This window comes from Ochotona curzoniae, unplaced genomic scaffold, assembly GCF_017591425.1.
Source record: "Ochotona curzoniae isolate NIBS_2020 unplaced genomic scaffold, NIBS_Ocur_1.0 contig_1071, whole genome shotgun sequence".
NCBI classification, from domain to species: Eukaryota; Metazoa; Chordata; class Mammalia; order Lagomorpha; family Ochotonidae; genus Ochotona; species Ochotona curzoniae.
The window spans coordinates 3,162,377-3,181,357 of record NW_024464939.1 but is presented as its reverse complement, the minus strand read 5'-3'; the positions used below and the strand labels follow the sequence as shown (position 1 = coordinate 3,181,357).

Here is an 18,981-nt window from a genome sequence, read left to right as displayed (position 1 = left end):
GACAATACAGATGTCTCCAGATGTGTCCTCTGGGGAGCAGAATAAGCCACTGTGGAAAAATCTGTCTCAGGGTGAGTTTTGAGATTCGTTAGAGATCCAGGCCACTCTGAGGAGGCAAGCTCACTTTCCCATGTTCTTGGAGGACCATGCATGATCATGGTCACTGCTGGTACCCGTGCCTTCTTTTTTCTTGGCTAATGTCCATCACCCAGCTCTGGCTCATACCTTCTCCATGTTGTATTGGTCTTACACTCATCACTTCTACAAGAGTCCTCCATGAAGGCATAAGGGTAGAAGGCACCTTTACAGGAGCATCACATCCTAACAGCACACAGTAGCAGCGAATATCAGACTTCTGAATTTTGGGAAAGAAGTCTTGGACATTTCCATCAGGAATCTCTTAATGCTACTCTGTCTTTTCCATATCTTGGCTCTCCATAACTGAGTGTAAAAAGAATTCTTCCATTTTATTATGAAGAAAAATTTCACTGTCGCTGTTCCTGAGGCTGCTTGCCAAATCTCACCCATAGGGTGTTTTGCACTGATATTCTCCAGGTCTTTCTTTGCAAATTTCTTTAATGGATGGATTTAATGGAAAACAATTGGATTCTCATGCCATTTTGGCATTGATTCTGTGACACATGTCACTTTGGTTGATATATATGAAGAAAATTTAGCCTCATAGGGCATATAGGTAACTGAGAAAGACTATTTTGATTGTGTTTCTGATAACTGTGGGCATTATTTGATACTATGCCAACATTCAGCAAGTATTAGTTGCAATATGGAATGAGTGAATCTTTTCTATGTATATGGTTTTTAAGTCCACAAACCCTTTGAAATGGTTTCAGAGATTCCCATGGGTCCCTGGACTACACTTTGAACAATGCTATCAGCATCAAAATTTATCTTCCCAGTGACATGAATATGGAGCATTATATCCTATTTCATATCTGCTTTTAGGAGCCAAAGGTGATTGGTTGGTTGGTTTTCAATGACAGTCTTTGTTCATCTGCTTTGGTTTGTCCAACAGGAAGGCCCTTCATGTATGTCAATGCCACAGACTTGGATGATCCTGCCACTCCCAATGGCCAGCTTTTCTATCAGATTGCCATTCAGCTTCCCAAAGTTAATGATGTCATGTACTTTCAGATCAACAACAAAACAGGGGCAATATCGCTTACCCTGCAAGGTGAGTCAAGGGAAGCACTCCCGGAATAGTCTGGGTCAGAGAAAAGAGCTTGGATCTCACGTCTCCAGAGACATTCCCTTTTCTCTTCTCCTCTGCTTCCTACAGGGTCTCAGCAATTGGATCCCACTAAGAATCCATCCTACAATCTGGTGGTGTCTGTGAAGGACATGGGAGGCCAGAGTGATAATTCTTTTAGTGATACCACATCTGTGGATATTCTGATAAAGGAGAACATTTGGAAAGCACCAGAGCCTGTTACTGTTATAGAAAACTCAACGGATCCTCACCCTTTCAAAATCACTCAGGTAATACATCACAGCCAGAACCTTCTAGATAAATGGCCTTGCTATGTGGAAAGTTGTCCTCGTGGTCTTCATTTTTGTACATTTACTAGACATGCTTTTTGCATAACATAGTTATAAAGAAAATTCAGCAGTCTCTGGTCTTGAGTCTCTGAAGTGTATAGCATGGGCAGAAAACTTGGATTCAGGTATGCATCTGAACTTTCAAGAAGAATTTCATTTACCCTTACCTTAAAAACTGAAAACGGAGATATTTGTTGTTCCCTGACCGGAATGTGGGGCATGACTCTCAGAGCACACATCATACACATGTACACGGTTTGAATTTGAAATTGCCAGTTTTTAAAGGGCTGCTTTTCAATCTCGTTAACCCGAATGTTAACCCAACCAAGTCACCCCCTTGGAGGCTGAGAGAGAGATAGCTCTGGCCACTGGTTAAAACAGCCTTGACTTTGGAGACATTCCTGTCCCATCCCCTGTGTGTGTCTCTCCAACTTCCATTCAAATAGTCCCATTTGCTCCTCCTCAACCTTACTTACCTGAAATCTGTTACATGCAGATCTAATACTTTCTGGAAGCTCAGGAGGTTACTGGGCTGAAAGCTGTGGGTTAGTGGGAGAGCCCTAGATTTGGAAGCAGCTGATCAAAACCGTGTTCTTTTTCTGTTACTTTAAGGATTTATTTCAAACAAGTAACAAAACTATCTCAGTCTCCATTTCCCATCAATAAAATGGGGATATCATGTTTTTTATGAAGATTAAATGAAGCAGTACCTGTGAAAGTGGAGAAAGAGTATTATATTATAAGCAGGTACCAATCTATTGCTCCCCTGTGGTTAAGAAAATGATGCTATTGTTGTTGCTAAAACACTCTGGAATGGCCCCATACAGTTATATCTTTTGTAGAATGTAAAGGACTTCTACTTACTTAATGCTGAATCAAATACACACACATACATATACATATATACACACATATATATGATATACATGTATATATATACACACGATATACATGAGTTTTATATACATGTATATGTATATAACTGAACTAGCTTTAGAACTTTGGGAAAGTCACATTTTTTGAAGTGCTCATTTGCAAAACAGGACTATAGGATTATGTGAGGATTGAATGAGATAATACATCAAAATATTTACCATTCTTGTTTTGTCTGTGGTGAACTCTTAGAGGTTAGTGTTAGAATGTTAGTGATCCTTGGCTCTGTCTATGCAGCAAAAAGCTCAATCCCATAGCAGAGTTTTATTTTTATATGGTTGTTTGCCAGACAACTCCAGGTAGTTTTTCCTACTCCTGAAGTTTTTAATCCTAAAGATTCAGAGGCAGAATGAGCTTTCCTTGTGAGCCATTTGTCTGTCTTAGGTCAAAGGTTCCCTCCTGCTCTTACTCCTCTCCAGTGGTGATTTTGAAAGATCGCCATACATCACAGCTTCATCCTCAGACAGTGCTTGCTGCAAAGTCCATTTTGTTTCCTAAATGGATATTTCATGGATATGGATCCTTCATGGTCAGACTTCTAATGCACACAACCCATGAACTCCTTAGAGGATTTATGAAGATTTGTTTAAAAGAAGAAAAATTCTGTGCTGTGGATTTCTTGAATAACGTAAATTTTTTAATAGGGGTATTTTATGTTGGAAGTGGAAAATGTAGTTTTATTGTTTCAAGAAGCCATCAGTTTACAAACAGGGCTGTCAGAAATTGCAAATTGAGAATTGAAAATCATTTATTTCCTTTCCAGTTTTCTTGATCCACCCAAATATGTCCTCATTACAGTCTAATTTTGGCCCCTTAGGTGCAGTGGAATGATCCAGGCGCACAGTATGCCCTAGTTGAAAAAGAAAAGCTGCCAAGGTTTCCATTTTCAATTGACCAGGAAGGAAATATTTATGTGACTCAGCCCCTGGACCAAGAAGAAAAGGAGGCAGTGAGTATAAGAGGGAGGATTGCATAGGCAATAGGATAAAGTCCAATGGTCACCTACAGTTGAGAGCAAAATTGATTATACAAAAAAAAAAATCTGGTCTGGACCCCATTGTACTATTGGATTTCAAAGACACCGTTGTTTGATAATTTCCTCACAAATCTAACCCTTTTCATTTAATTCTTATTTCCTATTTGTAACTAAATTGAAAATAAGGGGTTACATGATATAAAATGAAGCCATTCCTTTCTCTGCCCTTAAGAAAGGATAGTTGAAAGAGTCTTAACTCCAAGCTTCTTGTTTCAGTATGTTTTTTATGCAGTTGCAAAGGATGATGATGGAAATCCGCTCGCCTTCCCACTGGAAGTGCATGTGACTGTTGAAGACATCAATGATAATCCACCCACATGTCCATCTGCAGTGACTGTATTTGAGGTCCAAGAGAATGAAAGATTGGGTAAGAAAAGAGCTGTTTTGTGCTGTGTAACTGTCCTCCCTGTGTTAGCTCTGTAACCCTTTCTCTGTTGGGTCAAAGGTGATAGGTAGACATAATTGGGATCATAGAGGTCCTGTGTACCTTTGGAATCATGCAGGTACAGTATTTTTCGATAAAAAATGTATTTGGGTAGAATTCTTTTTACAAAGTTTTATTTATTTTATTGGTTGCTTTGAAAGGCAGAGGGAGGGACAGAGTGTGTGTATGTATGTGAGAGAGAGAGCACAAGAATGAGAGAGAAAGAGAGAGAATCTCCTTTCTGTTGGTCCACTCCCAAAATATTCAACAACCATGGCTGGGCCAGGTCAAAGTTGAGTCTGGAATTTAATCAAAGCCTCCCATGAGGATAACAGGATCCAAGTACTTAGACCAAGTTCTGCTGTCTCCAAGGCACATTAGCAGGAAGCTGGAACAGGGAGTGATGTTGGGAATAGGACCCAGATATTCTGATGTGGCATGCAGATGTACCAAGTGGCATCTTATCATTACTAAGCCCAACTAATGTCTTTCTTCCTCCTCCTCCTTCCTCCTCTCCTCTCTCCCATTACTCTGCTTATTCTTTTAAGGTTTTTATTGGAATGTGAATATACTTGGGGATATGGTTTTTAAAGAAGTGATTAAGGTAAAATGGGTCCTTACCAGGGGCCTTAATTCACAGTACTGATGTCCTTATAAAAAGGAAAAAGTGGATACAGAGGAGTGTGGAAGGAAGAGGGTATGAAAGCTTTGGGGACAGAAGAGAGCCTTCCCTGAAAGACAAGGGGAGAGGCAACAGAGGAAACCAACCTTGACCTCCAGAACTCAGAGAGAATGAACTCCTGTGGTTGAAGTCACTCAGTTCATGACACTAAAAGGCAGCCTTAGCAAACTGATGCATTACAGCCATTCAACGCATTATGCTATGGAAAAGGTCACAGAATCGAAGTGAACCTGAAAGACTATGTCTCCTACATAGGAGTTTTTGGTGGAATTTTCTAGGAACCTGCTTATCCAGCAAAACCATATATTAAAAATAAAAAGAAAAAAAAAGATTACCTGGATCCTTTAATGAGTGGATTTTCTCTCTTTTCAATAGGCAGCAATATTGGGATCTTTACTGCACATGACTTGGATAAGGAAAACACTCCCAACAGTTTGTTAACATACCAGATTGTGGAGCAAGTTCCCCAAATTCCTGTAGATGGGCTCTTCCTGGTTGAAAAATTCGAGGGGAAGTTCCAGTTAGGAAAACAGTCCTTGAAGAAACAAGATGCTGCTCAGTACAATGTAACAGTAGAAGTGTCTGACAAAGGTTAGTATTGCACTTGCTGCCGTGAGTACAGACAACCGTTTTCCTTCCAGTTCTGTTCTCTTAGGATCCTTTGGATTGAGGAGGCCATTTCCTATATCCTTGTGAAACACAGAGATGGCAGTGCCATCGAGGCCTTGCAATATGGCTCAGGCAACACAGTGGTGTTGGCTGGGTCCTCAGAGGAAGGTGCCAACAGGGCACTGATATGCTTTACTAGAGGATGCCTTTGAGACAAAATGGGAAGAACAGAGGGCATTAGGAAAAGGCTGGGAGAACTTGCAGGCCATAATACAAGCCTGACCTGAGTGAGGGAGAGAGTGGGGAAGGAAGCTGGTAGGAATGCCCTAGACCACTGGGAAGTCTACTGACAATTTGTAATAGCAGTCAGGAAGTATGATATGGGCCATCACTTCTAAGAGTGTACCTGCCTTGGCATCACTTCTGGCCTCAGTCACTGGCTGTGGGTGTCCCGGGGATGCGAGGTCCCAGTGTAAATGCAACACTGCAAGTCTGAGCACAGCTGTGGGGCCGCCATTGATGCATATCCCAATTGTTGGAGGATGAACTTTCTTATGGCCATCATGATTATAACGGGAAAATAACTGTGTTTCTCTTTTTTTTTTTCATTTTAGACTACTGTGTGAAGGTAGGGAAGAATTGCATCTTTTAATAAGTTTTATCTTCTATCTGCTTCTAGTGGACCATATTTATTTTTTCAGATTTTTTTTGTTTGGTAGGCAGAGGGAGAGGAAAAGAGAGGAGAGGGGATGGAGGGAAGGAGAAGGAGGGGAAAGAGAGATTATCATAATGATCTGGGCTATGCCAGACTGAAGCCAGGAGTCTGTAGCTTCTTCCAGGTCTCCGACATAAGTGCAGGTGCCAAGCATTTGGGCATTCTGCTGATTTTCAGGCACATTAAGTGAAAAGCATAATTGAATTGAAAGTAAGAAGCTTAATTAACTGGATTAAAAATGGAGTGGCCAGGACACAGAACACTAGCTTTGCAGGCAGCAGCTTAATTGGCTGTGCTACAATGCTAGCTCCCTACTTGAACATTTGATGACATCCCACCACTATTTCCCACTCTTCATACACTTTCAGAGCAAGCCATTTTTAAAAGATTCATTTGTTTTTATTGGAAAGTCAGATATACAGAGAGGAGGAAAGTCAGAGAGGAAGATCTTTCATCTACTAATTCACTCCTTAAGTGGCCGCAGTGGCGGAGCTGAGCCGCCTGAAGCCAGGAGCCAGCAGCCTCCTCCAGGTCTCCCACATGGATGCAGAGTCTCAAGGTTTTTGGGCCGTCCTCCACTGCTTTCCCCGGCCACAAGCAGGGAGCTGGATGGGAAGCAGGGTCACCAGAACACAACTGGCTCCCATATGGGATCCCAGTGCGTGCAAGGCAAGGACTTTAGCTGCCAGACTATGTCATTGGGCCCAGAGCAAGCTATTTTTTAATCTTGGTTAGATCATAAGACCCATGCAGATGTCTAATAAAAAGTCTATATTCTCAAAGAGTCAAATACATTATTAGGCAAAAGTGCATTGACACACAAATATACAGTGATTTCGAGAGAAAGATTGATTTACAGGGCACACAGAAGAGTGTGGAAGGTCAAGAAACTTTTGTGGAGTTACCAAGTGTGAGATCATAGATTGTCACATCATCAAGCATTGTTGTACTAGGAGACATGGATTTCAAAGAGACCAGAGAGGAAGTAGAATGGCTGTGGTTAGAGAAGGAATGACATTCCCGGGAATGCCCAGGGAAACATGTCTGGAAGGGTAGTTTCACAGTGGATTTTGAGGACTGTTTGAATTGTGTTAGTTATAAGGAAGCTCATTCACAGAAACACTGGCCTGACTTTTCAGAAACAATCCTTATCTAGGATGCAGGCATGTGGAGGGCAATGGGATGCCCAGGAAAACATTCAAGTCTGTGTTCAGTTCCTGCCTCCACCTTGGTGACCTGCTGGTGCTGTGCAGGCAGAGAGCAAGGAAAGCTCTTTCCACGTGAATTGCAAGTTGATTGTGAAGTCATGGCAATAGCTGTCATTTCATGTGCTTTTTTCTTGCTGATTTCTGATTGTAATGTATGATTTTCAGTGAAAATTTCCGTGTTATGACTTTGGTTTTCAGATTTCAAGACCCTCTGTCTTGTGCAAATCAACGTTATTGATATCAATGATCAGATTCCCATCTTTGAAAAGTCAGATGTGAGTAATTGGCATGGTTCATTTTTTTCCTTTACTTTGTTCATGTTACCTGACCCTGACTTCTGGGAAGAAGATACTGAAATTGTTTGGGGAAAATGCCAGATTTTACTGATAACATACCGAGATACCATCTTCAGTGCAAGTCTATAGGAATAGTAACATTTACTGTTATTGCATCTGGGAACAACTATCATAAACTCCTGCCAACCTTCATTTATCCCCAAGGCTACTTTAAAGCTGCGGTCAAAGGGAAAGGAGTTGAAAAGCCACTTGGAGTTTGTCATCATCTGTTCTGTGCATAGTAAGACAATAAGGTGCTACTTAGCCTTAAATAGTATTTTTTGGTTTTAAAAGTAATATTTGGAATATCAGCAACTGAAAATTGTTTCACCATAATGGGATAAGAGAAACAAAATAAAGGGATGAGTCTCTGGTTTGAGCTGAAGAAAAATGGCTCATGTGAGAGGAGAATTGGACGTGGTGAGATAAAGATCAATTTGGGACATCAAGAAAAATGCAGGTGACTCTTTCTTTGTTGATGGTATGGGCTAAGACTTGGTGATGGCATTGTCCCTGTTTGAATGGACCTCTCTGTTTATTTGCAAGGGGGTAGGGGAACTCATTTGTTAGGTTCTGTTTGAGGCAATTATGAGGCATTCCAAAACCCTGTGTAAGGATATTCATGAATCCAATCAAGGACAAGGCTGTCATAAGGTAAAGAATTGATTTCTATGGAGGTAAGAGGTGTAACTGAATGTGTCTCGTATCACAGAGACTGAGATTAAGCAAGCAGAGCATAAAGAACCTGTTGTTCTTAGCATCCATTTTCTTCGATATCCTATCTTTTCCCAGAGTCATGATCCCACTGCATTTGGTCTAGACAGTACTTTGTAGGTTTAGGGCAGGAATCTTGTTTTGGGGATCTTAGAAGTGCATGCAAGTACAAATCTGGCTAGAGAGTGAGCTTGCCTCGGTTATTGCCATGGTTCTCTCCCAGATCCTCTTCTCTTGTCTTCTTTAAGGTTATGATGCCAAGAGAACTGCTCTGGGGGTTTTCAAGATGAGTGGGTAGTTTTCTATGCTTTAAGATTTGGGCAAAGAGAGGACTGAATACAAGTTCTGTGATTCACTGATGTGTGGTGCTGAGTTTAACCTTTCCATGTTAAATGGAGATGATAATGTAGGTAGGTACTCAATAGGGTGTTTAGTTGCTTGTCCTTATTGAGTACTAAGTATATAACAGGCATTTGAGGAGTTCTTATGTATTGCCTCTCTTAATCTCCATAGCAAACATGAAGTAGATTCTACTGTCTCCATGAAACATTTGATGACATTAATCCTTAAATACATGAGGTGGCTTGCTACATGTCACTCACTCAACTAGTAACTGACAAATTTAGGGCTCATACCCTGATCCATGTAATTCCAGAATTTAAGTTTTTTAAACTCTATTCCTTAGTAAGAATCAGTGTGAAGAATACAGGTAACATGCCTGCTGCATTATAGGTACCCAATATATTGCAGCTGTTGGTTGATAAAATTACTACAGTAATTATAATTAATAGTATATTTGCATATAGGCAGAGAAATGCATTTTAGAATTCTAGTAGTAGCTCTGTGAAGTGTTGTAGGGCCACAGATGTTAATTCATGAATATAGCTGATATTAAAATCAACTTCAATATAATCATAAATAGGAAAAAAACCTATCCTATGAATGTCAGTGCAACTATGAATTGTGTCCAATCTGATTCCAAAGAGACAACTTTGTCCTTAGCTAATAATGAACATTCTCACTGTTTGTTTTTTTTTTCCCGTCCCTCCTTAGTATGGCAACCTGACTCTTGCTGAAGACAAAGATGTGGGGTCCACCATCTTAATCATCCGAGCCACTGATGCAGATGAGCCATTTACTGGGAGTTCTAAAATCCTCTATCGGATTATAGAGGGAGACAGTGAGGGTCGGCTGGAGGTTGACACGGATCCCCAAACCAATGTGGGCTATGTCAAGATCAAAAAGGTAAGTATCCTATTGAATCTGTCTTTTTTGTGGATTAATTTCCTTGTGATTGTACAGAAGTAGTGGCAACAGTACCACTTGGGCATGGTAGTGAGCTCTACTCAGGCATGGCCTGACCATGCTTGGCAGGATGTATGTGTCTGTGAAGTTGCCCATTTTTTTAGGTTATCAAATTTATTATTATACAATTGTCCATAATTATCCTTTAATCTCTCCCCCTTCATCCTTCATTTTATTTATTTGAAGGCTTCCTCTTTTTCTCTTACTCTAGTTAAGGGTATGTCAATTTTGTTTATTTTCAAATAATCTTTGTTTCTTTGCACTTGACTTTTCTTTTTGCAATTTTGTCTTGGATGCTTATTTCAATTTTGATTTTCATTATTTCCTTGTTTTTGTAATTCACTGAGATGCAATAATAAGTTGGTTACTTGAGATTTTTCTGCCTTTTGATGTAGGCAATGATAAACTTCCCTCTGTCCTGCTTCTGCTGAATTTTGTAAGCTTTGGATTGTATTTTCATTTTAATTTGCTTCAACAAAAAACTTTAAATTTCCTTCTTAATTTCTCACTTGATCCATTGATTTTTCAGGTGTCAGTTGTTCAGTTTTCATGTCAAATTTTTTTTGCTATTGATTTTTAGTTTTTTTATATTGTGATCAGGAAAGATAATGGATATGGTTTAAAAATTTGTTGAAATTGTTTTGCTCCATCCTTGAAAATATTCCATGTGCTCCCAGAAAAACTTATACTCTGCAACTATGGATGGAAAGGTTTTAGATATCTGTTGGATTCAATTTATGCAGGGTACACTTTAGTTCTGATTCTTTGTTGAACTTCTAGATAACCTGTCTGTTTCTAAACATCCCCTATTTTTATTGCATTAGAGTCTGTCTCTCTCCCTTTGGGTTTACTCATATTGGCTTTATGTATCTGAGGGCCCCATCATTGGGGGTATGTATATATATGTAATGATTAATTCCTCTTGCTGTGTTGAACCCTTTCTAATTATATAATGATCTTACTTGTTTCTTTTCACTGTGTTTGATTTAAAAATCTGTTTTGTTTGTTAGAAGTATGTTAGTCCTGCTTTCTTTCGGGTTCCATTTGCATGGGATGTCTTATTCTGTCCATTTACTTTCGGTCTGTGTGTGTCCTTAAAAGTGAAATGAGTTTCTTTTAAACAGTGGTATAATTGAGCCTTGTTTTATCCATTCAGTGCCAATATATCTTTTAGTTGGATAATTTAATCCATTTATATTTAAAGGTAATTATTAATAAGTCAATTATTACTTCTACTATTTTGATATTTGTAGCCTAGTTTTATTGCAGTTTCTCTTCTTTATTCGTTTCTTACAGCCTTAGTTTGATGTTAAGTAAATTTCTGTAGTAATGTACTTTGATTCATTGCTCTTTATTTTTGGTAAGTCTGTTATAGATTTTTTGCTTTAGGGGTTACCATGAGGCTAAAACAAGTGTTTTGAAATAGTAACACCTTGACATTAATTATAAAGATAGGGAAACACACAACAATACAAATGGGGGTAAAAGTACAAATAAAGAATTTTATGCTTAAATTCCATCCCTCCTCATATTTTGTGCTTTTGATTGCTATTTTGTGTCATATAGCCTCTCAATATATTAATGTAGTTACTATTATTTTTATACTAAAATAGTTTTCACATGTAAATAGTTTCTTAGCATATTTTCTATATTAGACCATTCTAAATTTGTCCAGATAGCTATCCTTACCAGTGAATTTTATACCTTTTGATACTTTTCTTTTTCTTAGCAACTCTTTTAGTTTGAAAAACTCCCTTTAGCATGTATTATAAGGAAGGTGTGATTACATAAATTCTCTGAGTTTTTGTCTGGGGATCTCTTTATCTCTGCTGCATGTCTAAAGGACAGCCTGGCTGGATTCAGTGACCTTAGGTGTCAGGATTTTTTCCCTTCAGTCTATTAAAGTCTCCTTCTATTCACTCTTGTCAGGAGAGGTTTGCTAAGTCTGTGGGCAGGTAACTTGGGACCTCTTTGATGTGTTCTCTTGTTTTATAAAAATTTTATTTATTTTCTATCAGAAAGTCAGATTTACAGAGAGAAGGAGAGACAAAGATCTTCCATTCCCAAGTCGCCACAACAGCTAGAGTTGAATCGATCTGAAACCAAGAGCCAGGAACCAACTCCAGGTCTCCCATGAGGGTTCAGGGTCCCAAGGCTCTGGCCATCCTCAAATGCATTCCCAGGTCAAAAGCAGGGAGCTGGATGGGAAGTGGAGCAGCCAGAACATGAATCAGGACCCAAATAGGATCCTAGTGTGTGCAAGGCAAGGACTTCAGCCGCTAGACTACCATGGTGGGCCCATGTTCTTGTTTTTTCTTCCAGCTTGAGAATTCTCAATCTTTAACTTTGGAGAAATTTAATGATACTGTCTCTTGGCACCAACTTAGCTAAGTTGAACCTGTCTGATGGCCTCTGGCCTTCTTACATCTGGACAGTTGTATCTTTTTCTAGGTTTTGAAAATTTCCTGTTATTGCCTCATTGAGTATGTTGCTTTACATTCTTGATATTTTAAATTCCTCTGTGAGCCCCAGTTCCTTGATTATTTGCTCTTTTTGTGCTGTGTCAAAGTTCTGCTAAGCCACTTTCATTCCTCTTCTTTTTCCTCCAAAACTATATTTTTAAGTAGTGTGTTAGTTTGCTGATTGCTACATCTGTTTGATTTTTATTTTTGTTAATAAATTCCAGTGAATTCCATCATTTAGCAATTCCTCTTGGACCCAGCATGATAACCTGGTAACTCAAGTCCTTACCTTGCATGTGCCGGGATGCCACATGAGCATCAGTTCATGTCTTGGCTGCCCCACTTCCCATCCCTGCGTGTGGCCTGGGAAAGCAGTCAAGGATAGCCTAAAGCCTTGGGATTCTATGCCAATGTGGGAGACCCAGAGGAATCCTCTGGCTTCTGACTTTGGATTGGCCTGGCTCCAACTGTTGTGGTCACTTGAGGAGTGAATCAGCAGATGGAAGACTTTTCTCTGTTTCTCCTTCTTTCTGTAGATCTGCCTTTCCAATAAAAATAAATAAATCTTTAAACATTTTTTCTTAGTGTACTCTTCAGCTGAAATATTTCCATTTGATTTTTTAAAAGTGATTTCATTTCTCTTCTAAGTCACTGTGCTAGAATATTAAGTCATTTCTCTGTTCTCTTGAAGTCCATTGAGTTTCATTAAAATAAGTATTTTAAATGCTTCAAATGAGCTTTTGATGTCATATCCTGGATGGTTGGTTCCTGGTACCTTATTGCAGAAATATTTTAAGCAATATATTTATTAGAGAGGGACGGCAGGAACACACTTACTTGAGTAGTGACCAGTGAATCTGCATCAGCAGGAAGTTGAGTCTACCTGCTGGAACATCCTGACCCTTGTAGCTTGGTCAAGCTCTCACCACTATGATATTTTAAGTGTCTTTGTTAGGTATTTGTTAAGCAAAATCATGGTTCAGAGAGTTCTTGATAGCATTTTCACATTGAAGTGTTAGCTTTTTTGCCCCTCTAGCTTTCACTGTATACTTTAATTTGTGGCAATCCTTCCAGAAATTCTATGCAGGGCACTTATTTTCCCTAACCTTGTGAGTGTTTTTGACACTAGGTAGAGTCCTAAATTCTTGTTTGCCACAAGTCTTCAGCCAGTGTGCATTTTTGCCTGGCTTAGAAGACCCTCTCAGTTCAATTTTGTCCCAAGTCTACAGTTAACGTGCTGCTCAGAATGAACTGGGGAAGCCTATGAGCCTTAACTTGGGTCTAGATACCTAATCTTACGGCCACCAATGCCACAATGCTAAATCAGACCTGGAACCCGAAACCCATCCAGTATTGCACAGCACGGTGTTTGGACCAACACCTACAATACTATTGTTTGCAGATAAAGTGGACTCACAGCCTGCGGTTGCTGCAAGTAACACAGGCTGGAATCAAGTTGGAACCACTGGAGCGATGAATTCCACTTGGTGTTGGGGCAGGTCCAGAGCCTCCACCCATAGTAACTTGCCTGTGGAGGAGGAGCTGCTCAGTGTTGGGTTTTACCGCTGTAGCACAGAGTTCCAAGATCAGTCCTGTGGTTTCTTGTCCTGTGCCCAAGCATGGGGAAGGGTAATAAAGGCGGTGCTTCAACTCTTTAAGCTGATACTAAAGTGGATCACAGTGGGCATCTCACACCTACCAGGCTTTGTGCAATCTTGGTGAGCACACAGGTCCTACATGAGACTGGTGATGATTCAGGCTGAAATGACCCCATCCACTTGGGTTCAAGTCTCTGCTTGATTCCACGGCAAATCTAAAAACTCCATGGGTAGGAACATAACTGATTCCCATGAAACTTGCTGTCCAGGTTGCTATTCTGGGGGCTGGGAGGGATCAGATCACCGGACCATATTATTCTATCATTATCTTTATCTACCTCTTTTTTTTTAGTCACTTTATATTTGGAGCCCTTTGGGCTTCTGTCTTCTAGTTACCAACAAAAGACATAATAGGCTATAGTGAGCTATTTTAATTGCACTGTGCTGTGGGATGGTAGAACCTAATCCTTTTGTATAACTGCTTTGGTGCTAGTTTAAGTTTTAACTCACAATAAAAGGGAGAATATATGCTATTCATCTCTCTGTGTCTTTCATACTTCATTCAACATGATGCCCTCCAGTTGAGTCCATTTTGCTACAAATGGTAGAACTGCATTCCTTCCTATAGCTGAATGATACCCCATTGTGTATATATGCCACCTTTTCTTTATCCACTTATCTGATGATGGACACATTAATTGATTACAAATTTTGGCATCCAGTTTTACCACTGCCATTTGTTGAAGAGACTATTCTTACTCCACTATGTGGTCTGAACACTTTTATCAAGAACCAGTTGGGGCCTGGCACGATAGCGTAGCAGTTAAGGTCCTTGCCTTGCACACACCGGGATCCCATATGGCACCGGTTCTAATCCCGGCAACCCCACTTCCCATCCAGCTCCCTGCCTGTGTCCTGGGAAAGCAGTCGAGGATGGCCTAAGTCTTTGGGACCCTGCACCCATGTGGGAGGCCTGGAGGAGTCTCCTGGCTTTGGATCAGCTCAGCTCCAGCCATTGCAGCCACTTGAGGAGTGAATCATTGGACAGAAGATCTTCCTCTCCGTCTCTCCTCCTCTCTGTATATCCGCCTTTCAATAAAAATAAACAAATCTTAAAAAAAAAAAAGAACCAGTTGGCTGTGTGAATATGGATTAATTCCTGGATTCTGTTCTGTTCCATTGAGCTATATATTGTTTTTTATGACAGTATCATGTACTTTTAATTACCATAACTTTGTAGTATGCTTTGAGGTCAGGAATTGTGATGCTTCTAGTTTAATTTTTCTTGTTCAGGATCACTTTGGCTATTCTGGCTTTTTGATGATTCAATATGAATGTTAGGATTGCTTTTCTTAATTCTGTAAAGAATGCCATTCATATTTTGATAAAGATTGCACTGAATCTTTAGATTACTTTAGGTAGTAAAGACATTTTACTGATTTAGATTTTTCCAATCCATGAGCAGGAGATGTCTTTACATCTTTTTCTGTGTCCTTGATTACTTTCACCAGTGTTTGATCATTTTCATTGTGCAGACATTTCACTTCGGTTTAATTTATTCCTAAAATATTTGATTTTTGTGACTGTACTGGTTGAAATTTCTTTCTTGATTTCTCTTTCTGTGTATTCATCAGCAATATACAAAAGAGACTATTTTTTTTTTTGCATGTTTATCTTGTAACCTGCAACTTTACTGAATTGGTTTATCAAGTCTAAAGGTTTTTTTGATGAGTGCTTAGGTTTTTCCATGTACAACATCATGTCATCTGCAAACATGGAAAGTAGCACCTCCTCTTTTCCAATTTTGATTTCTTTATTTCTTCTCTCTAATTGCTCTTGCTAAAATGTCTGGTACTATTTCAAATAAGAATGGTGAAAGTGGAGATCATTGTTTTGTTGCAGATCTGAGAGGAAATGTTTGCAGTATTTCTTCATTCATTATAATATTGGTTGTTGTGATATGTAGTCTTTTCAGTTTTGGGGATACGTCCCTTCTATACCTAATTTGTGAAGAGGTGTATGTGTTTCAAACTGTGAAAGGGTGTTAAAACTTACCAAATGCTTTCTCTGCATCTGTTAAGATGACTACATGGGTTTTGTTCCTCATTCTTTTTTCTTAATTGTTTTCCACAATACATTTTTGTAGGTATAAAAATTTATCTCTCCTCCTCCTCATTTTTCCCTCCTGTCATTTATCCCCATATTATCATAATAGTATAGTCCTTTAGTACAAGGTACAAGTTTAACTTTCTGACATTTAAATATATCGTGACATGATAAGTATAGACAAAGGTATAAATTCTAGTATCACATTTTAGAGGAATGTTTAAAAGTTTCATTGAAATATTTACTTTTATCAGAAGTAGAGAGGAATACTGCATAGAGTTTGTTCTTCATTCTATCATGGTGCTTTATGAAATTTATCAAATTGCAAATGTTGAATCACTCGTACTTCTGGGATAGATCCCACTTGATCATGATGTGCGATTTTTAATGTGGATTTAGATTTGATTAGTCTGTATCATGTTGAGTACTTCTGCATCTCTTCAGTAAAGACTTAGGTCTGTAGTTTTCTTTTTGTATCAGGTCTTTGGTTTTGGTATCATAATAATGCTGGTCTCATAAAAGGAGTTTGGCAGAGTTCTAGCCTGCTCAATATTTTGGACTAGTTTGAAGAGTATTGGAATTACTTTTTTGAACATTTCGTAAAGTTAAATGTTGTAGTTATCTGGGCCTTGATCTTTCCTTGATGGGAGATTTTTTATTTTTGCTTCAATCTCATTGCTTGTTATTGGGTCTCTTTGGATTGTCTGGAACTTTTTGATTTCTTCTTGGTAGGTTATAATTTTAGTTGATTATGGTTCTTTACAGTCATTTCTTATTATACTTTGTATTTCAGTGGTATCAGTTGTAATGATATCCTTTTAATCACTACTTTCATTTATTTGAGGTTTTATCTCTTTTCTGTATTAGTCTGGCTAGAGCTTATTTTATTTATTCTCTGAAAAAAAAGTTTTTGTTTTTTTATTATTTTCTTAATTTTTTTTTTCTTTTGTGCTGATTGTTAATTTTTATCACCTCCTGCTGATCTGGGGTTTTTATTTGTTCTTGTTTTTTGAAGTCTTAAAAATGCATCATTACATCCCTAATATGAGACATTTTTTAATGTAAGCACTTACTGTTATAAAATCTTAATGCTTTTACTTTGTTCCACAGGCTTTGATATGTTGTGTTTTCATTTTCATTTTCTTCAAGAAATTATTTTATTTCCTTTTCAACTTTTCAATGACCCTTTGATCATTCAACAGAATGTTGTTTAATTTCCAAGTATTTATCTATTGTTCTTTATGTTATTAATTTCTAGTAATATTCTTGTATTGTTTGAGAAGACATGTGGTATGATTTCAATCCTTTTAAATTTGTGGCCTACTCTGTGATCTGTCCTTGAAAACATTCATATGCTGATGAAAAAAATGTGTATTCTATAGCTGTTGGGTGAAATATTCTGTAAATGCCTAAATGATTCAACTCTGATGTATCTTTATTGATTTTCTGTTTGAATGACCGGGGTGTATTCGAGTCAGCCACTACTATTGTTTCCAGAGTCTGTCTCTCCTTTGAGGCCTAAGAGTCTTTGCTGTATATTCCTGGGTGTACTGGGTGCTGTGTATACCTGGGTGTCTTGTACAGGGTGTGTGTGTGTGTATATATACACATATGTATATACATATATACACATATATGACTGTTTTGTTTTCTTGCTAAATTCAACCTTTTATCAAAATATAATGTTCTTATCTCTTTTTACAGTTTTTAATTTAAAGTTTGTTTATCTAATATTGGGATAGCAACAGCTGCTCCTTTTTAGTTTCCCACTTGCTTGATATATAATATTCCAAGCCTTCACTTTCAGCATGTATGTGTCTTGTGAGGTGAGTTTCTTATAGGCAGTATATAATGGGGTTGTGTGTATGTGTATTTTTTTTTTCCATTCAGCCAATGTGAGTCTTTTGGTTGGTGACTTTTATCCATTTATTTAAGGTTAGCATAGATAAATATGACTTGACCTGCCATGTCATTGACTGAATAATAAAAATAGCCGCTAAGACCCTCATATTAAAAACATTTTTTTTATTCCAGATTTTAGGTATCCTTGAAGTAGAAAAGAGGACCTAAGGCATGTATATATGTACACCTGTTTATTTTTTGTAAGATTCATTTATTTTTATTGAAAAGTCAGATATATATACAGAGAGGAGGAGAGACAGAGAAGCAGATCTTCCATCCGTTGATTCATCCCAAGCAGCTGCATTGGCTGGCTCTGAGCCGATCTGAAGCTGGGAGCCAGGAACTTCATCCAGATGTTCCACTTTGGTGCAGGTTCCCAAGGCTTTGGGCTGTCCTTGACTGCTTTCCCAGGCCACAAGCAGAAAGCTGAATGGGAAGTGGAGCTACTGAGACTAGAACCGGAGCCCATATGGGATCCCAGGACTTTAGCTGCTAAACTACTGCATCAGACCCCACCAGTTTCTTAAAGGTGTATCTTTAGGCTTCAGTTTGGTCTTCGACTTTCAGTTCCAGTTGTATACCACAGTGTCTTGTTTCTGTCCTTTCTTCTGTTGTAATTGATGACTGTGATGATGAGATCCTCGTGACTCTGTGATCCCAGTGGTGTCACATGTGTCAGGTGGCGGGGCTGCAGCACTGCTCTGCAGTACTGTTAGGATTTTAGGTTCCAGCAGCTGCCCAAGTTGGGAGAGATGGGTCCGTGGCCCCTGTGGTAGCCATGTCTGCATGAATGTTGGCCAACAGTCTGAACAGAGTGTGCATTTCAGGTTTTGGCTGTGTGGTTGGATTAACAGGAACACCAGCCCATTATCCTTGCATGGTAATGTGCTTCTGGCAGCAGCCTGCACTTGGCTGGGATTATAATTGGGGCTTTAAAAGCATTGGACCAAGTTATGGCCAAGAGAATGATTTAGGCAGTAGTCTAGGGTGGGGCAGGCAGGATCACAAGAAGATTGGCCTGTAGTTCAGATAGAGCCATGTGGTCTTGGCAACAGTTAAGGTGGTGGGGATGGCTCCTAGTCCTAGGGATGCTGCTAACAGGCAGTCTGGGTAAAATAAAAAAGCACAGCAGCAGTCCAAGGGGCTGAAGTCTCAAGCTCGTCATCCTTGCAGAGTCCCACAGCAGCCAGGCAGTGGCTCACCAGTGTCAAGGATGCTCTAGCTGGCATCTTGTTGTGTGTAGGAGAATGGGTCTGAAATCCTATGGGGCAGGTGTTCCTTCTCATAGGGTGCTAGGGACTGGGATGCCCCTGCTGTACTGAACCCCTTGTCACTTGCAGTACAGAATGCCACCAAGGCTGGGGTACTGGGGTCACACTTACACTACTAGCTCCA

General features: G+C 39.2%; 1 protein-coding gene across 1 annotated transcript in view; it reads left to right on the top strand.

Annotated features, from left to right (window-relative positions):
- Positions 1 to 18,981, top strand: part of CDH17 (cadherin 17) — a 62,594-nt gene that overhangs the window by 21,348 nt on the left and 22,265 nt on the right. Inside the window, exons 5-11 of the mRNA XM_040995222.1 lie at positions 1,034 to 1,192; positions 1,298 to 1,497; positions 3,308 to 3,439; positions 3,743 to 3,893; positions 5,008 to 5,223; positions 7,363 to 7,439; positions 9,267 to 9,458. Coding sequence (XP_040851156.1) covers positions 1,034 to 1,192; positions 1,298 to 1,497; positions 3,308 to 3,439; positions 3,743 to 3,893; positions 5,008 to 5,223; positions 7,363 to 7,439; positions 9,267 to 9,458 — 1,127 coding nt within the window. The remainder of the gene's footprint in view (positions 1 to 1,033; positions 1,193 to 1,297; positions 1,498 to 3,307; positions 3,440 to 3,742; positions 3,894 to 5,007; positions 5,224 to 7,362; positions 7,440 to 9,266; positions 9,459 to 18,981) is intronic.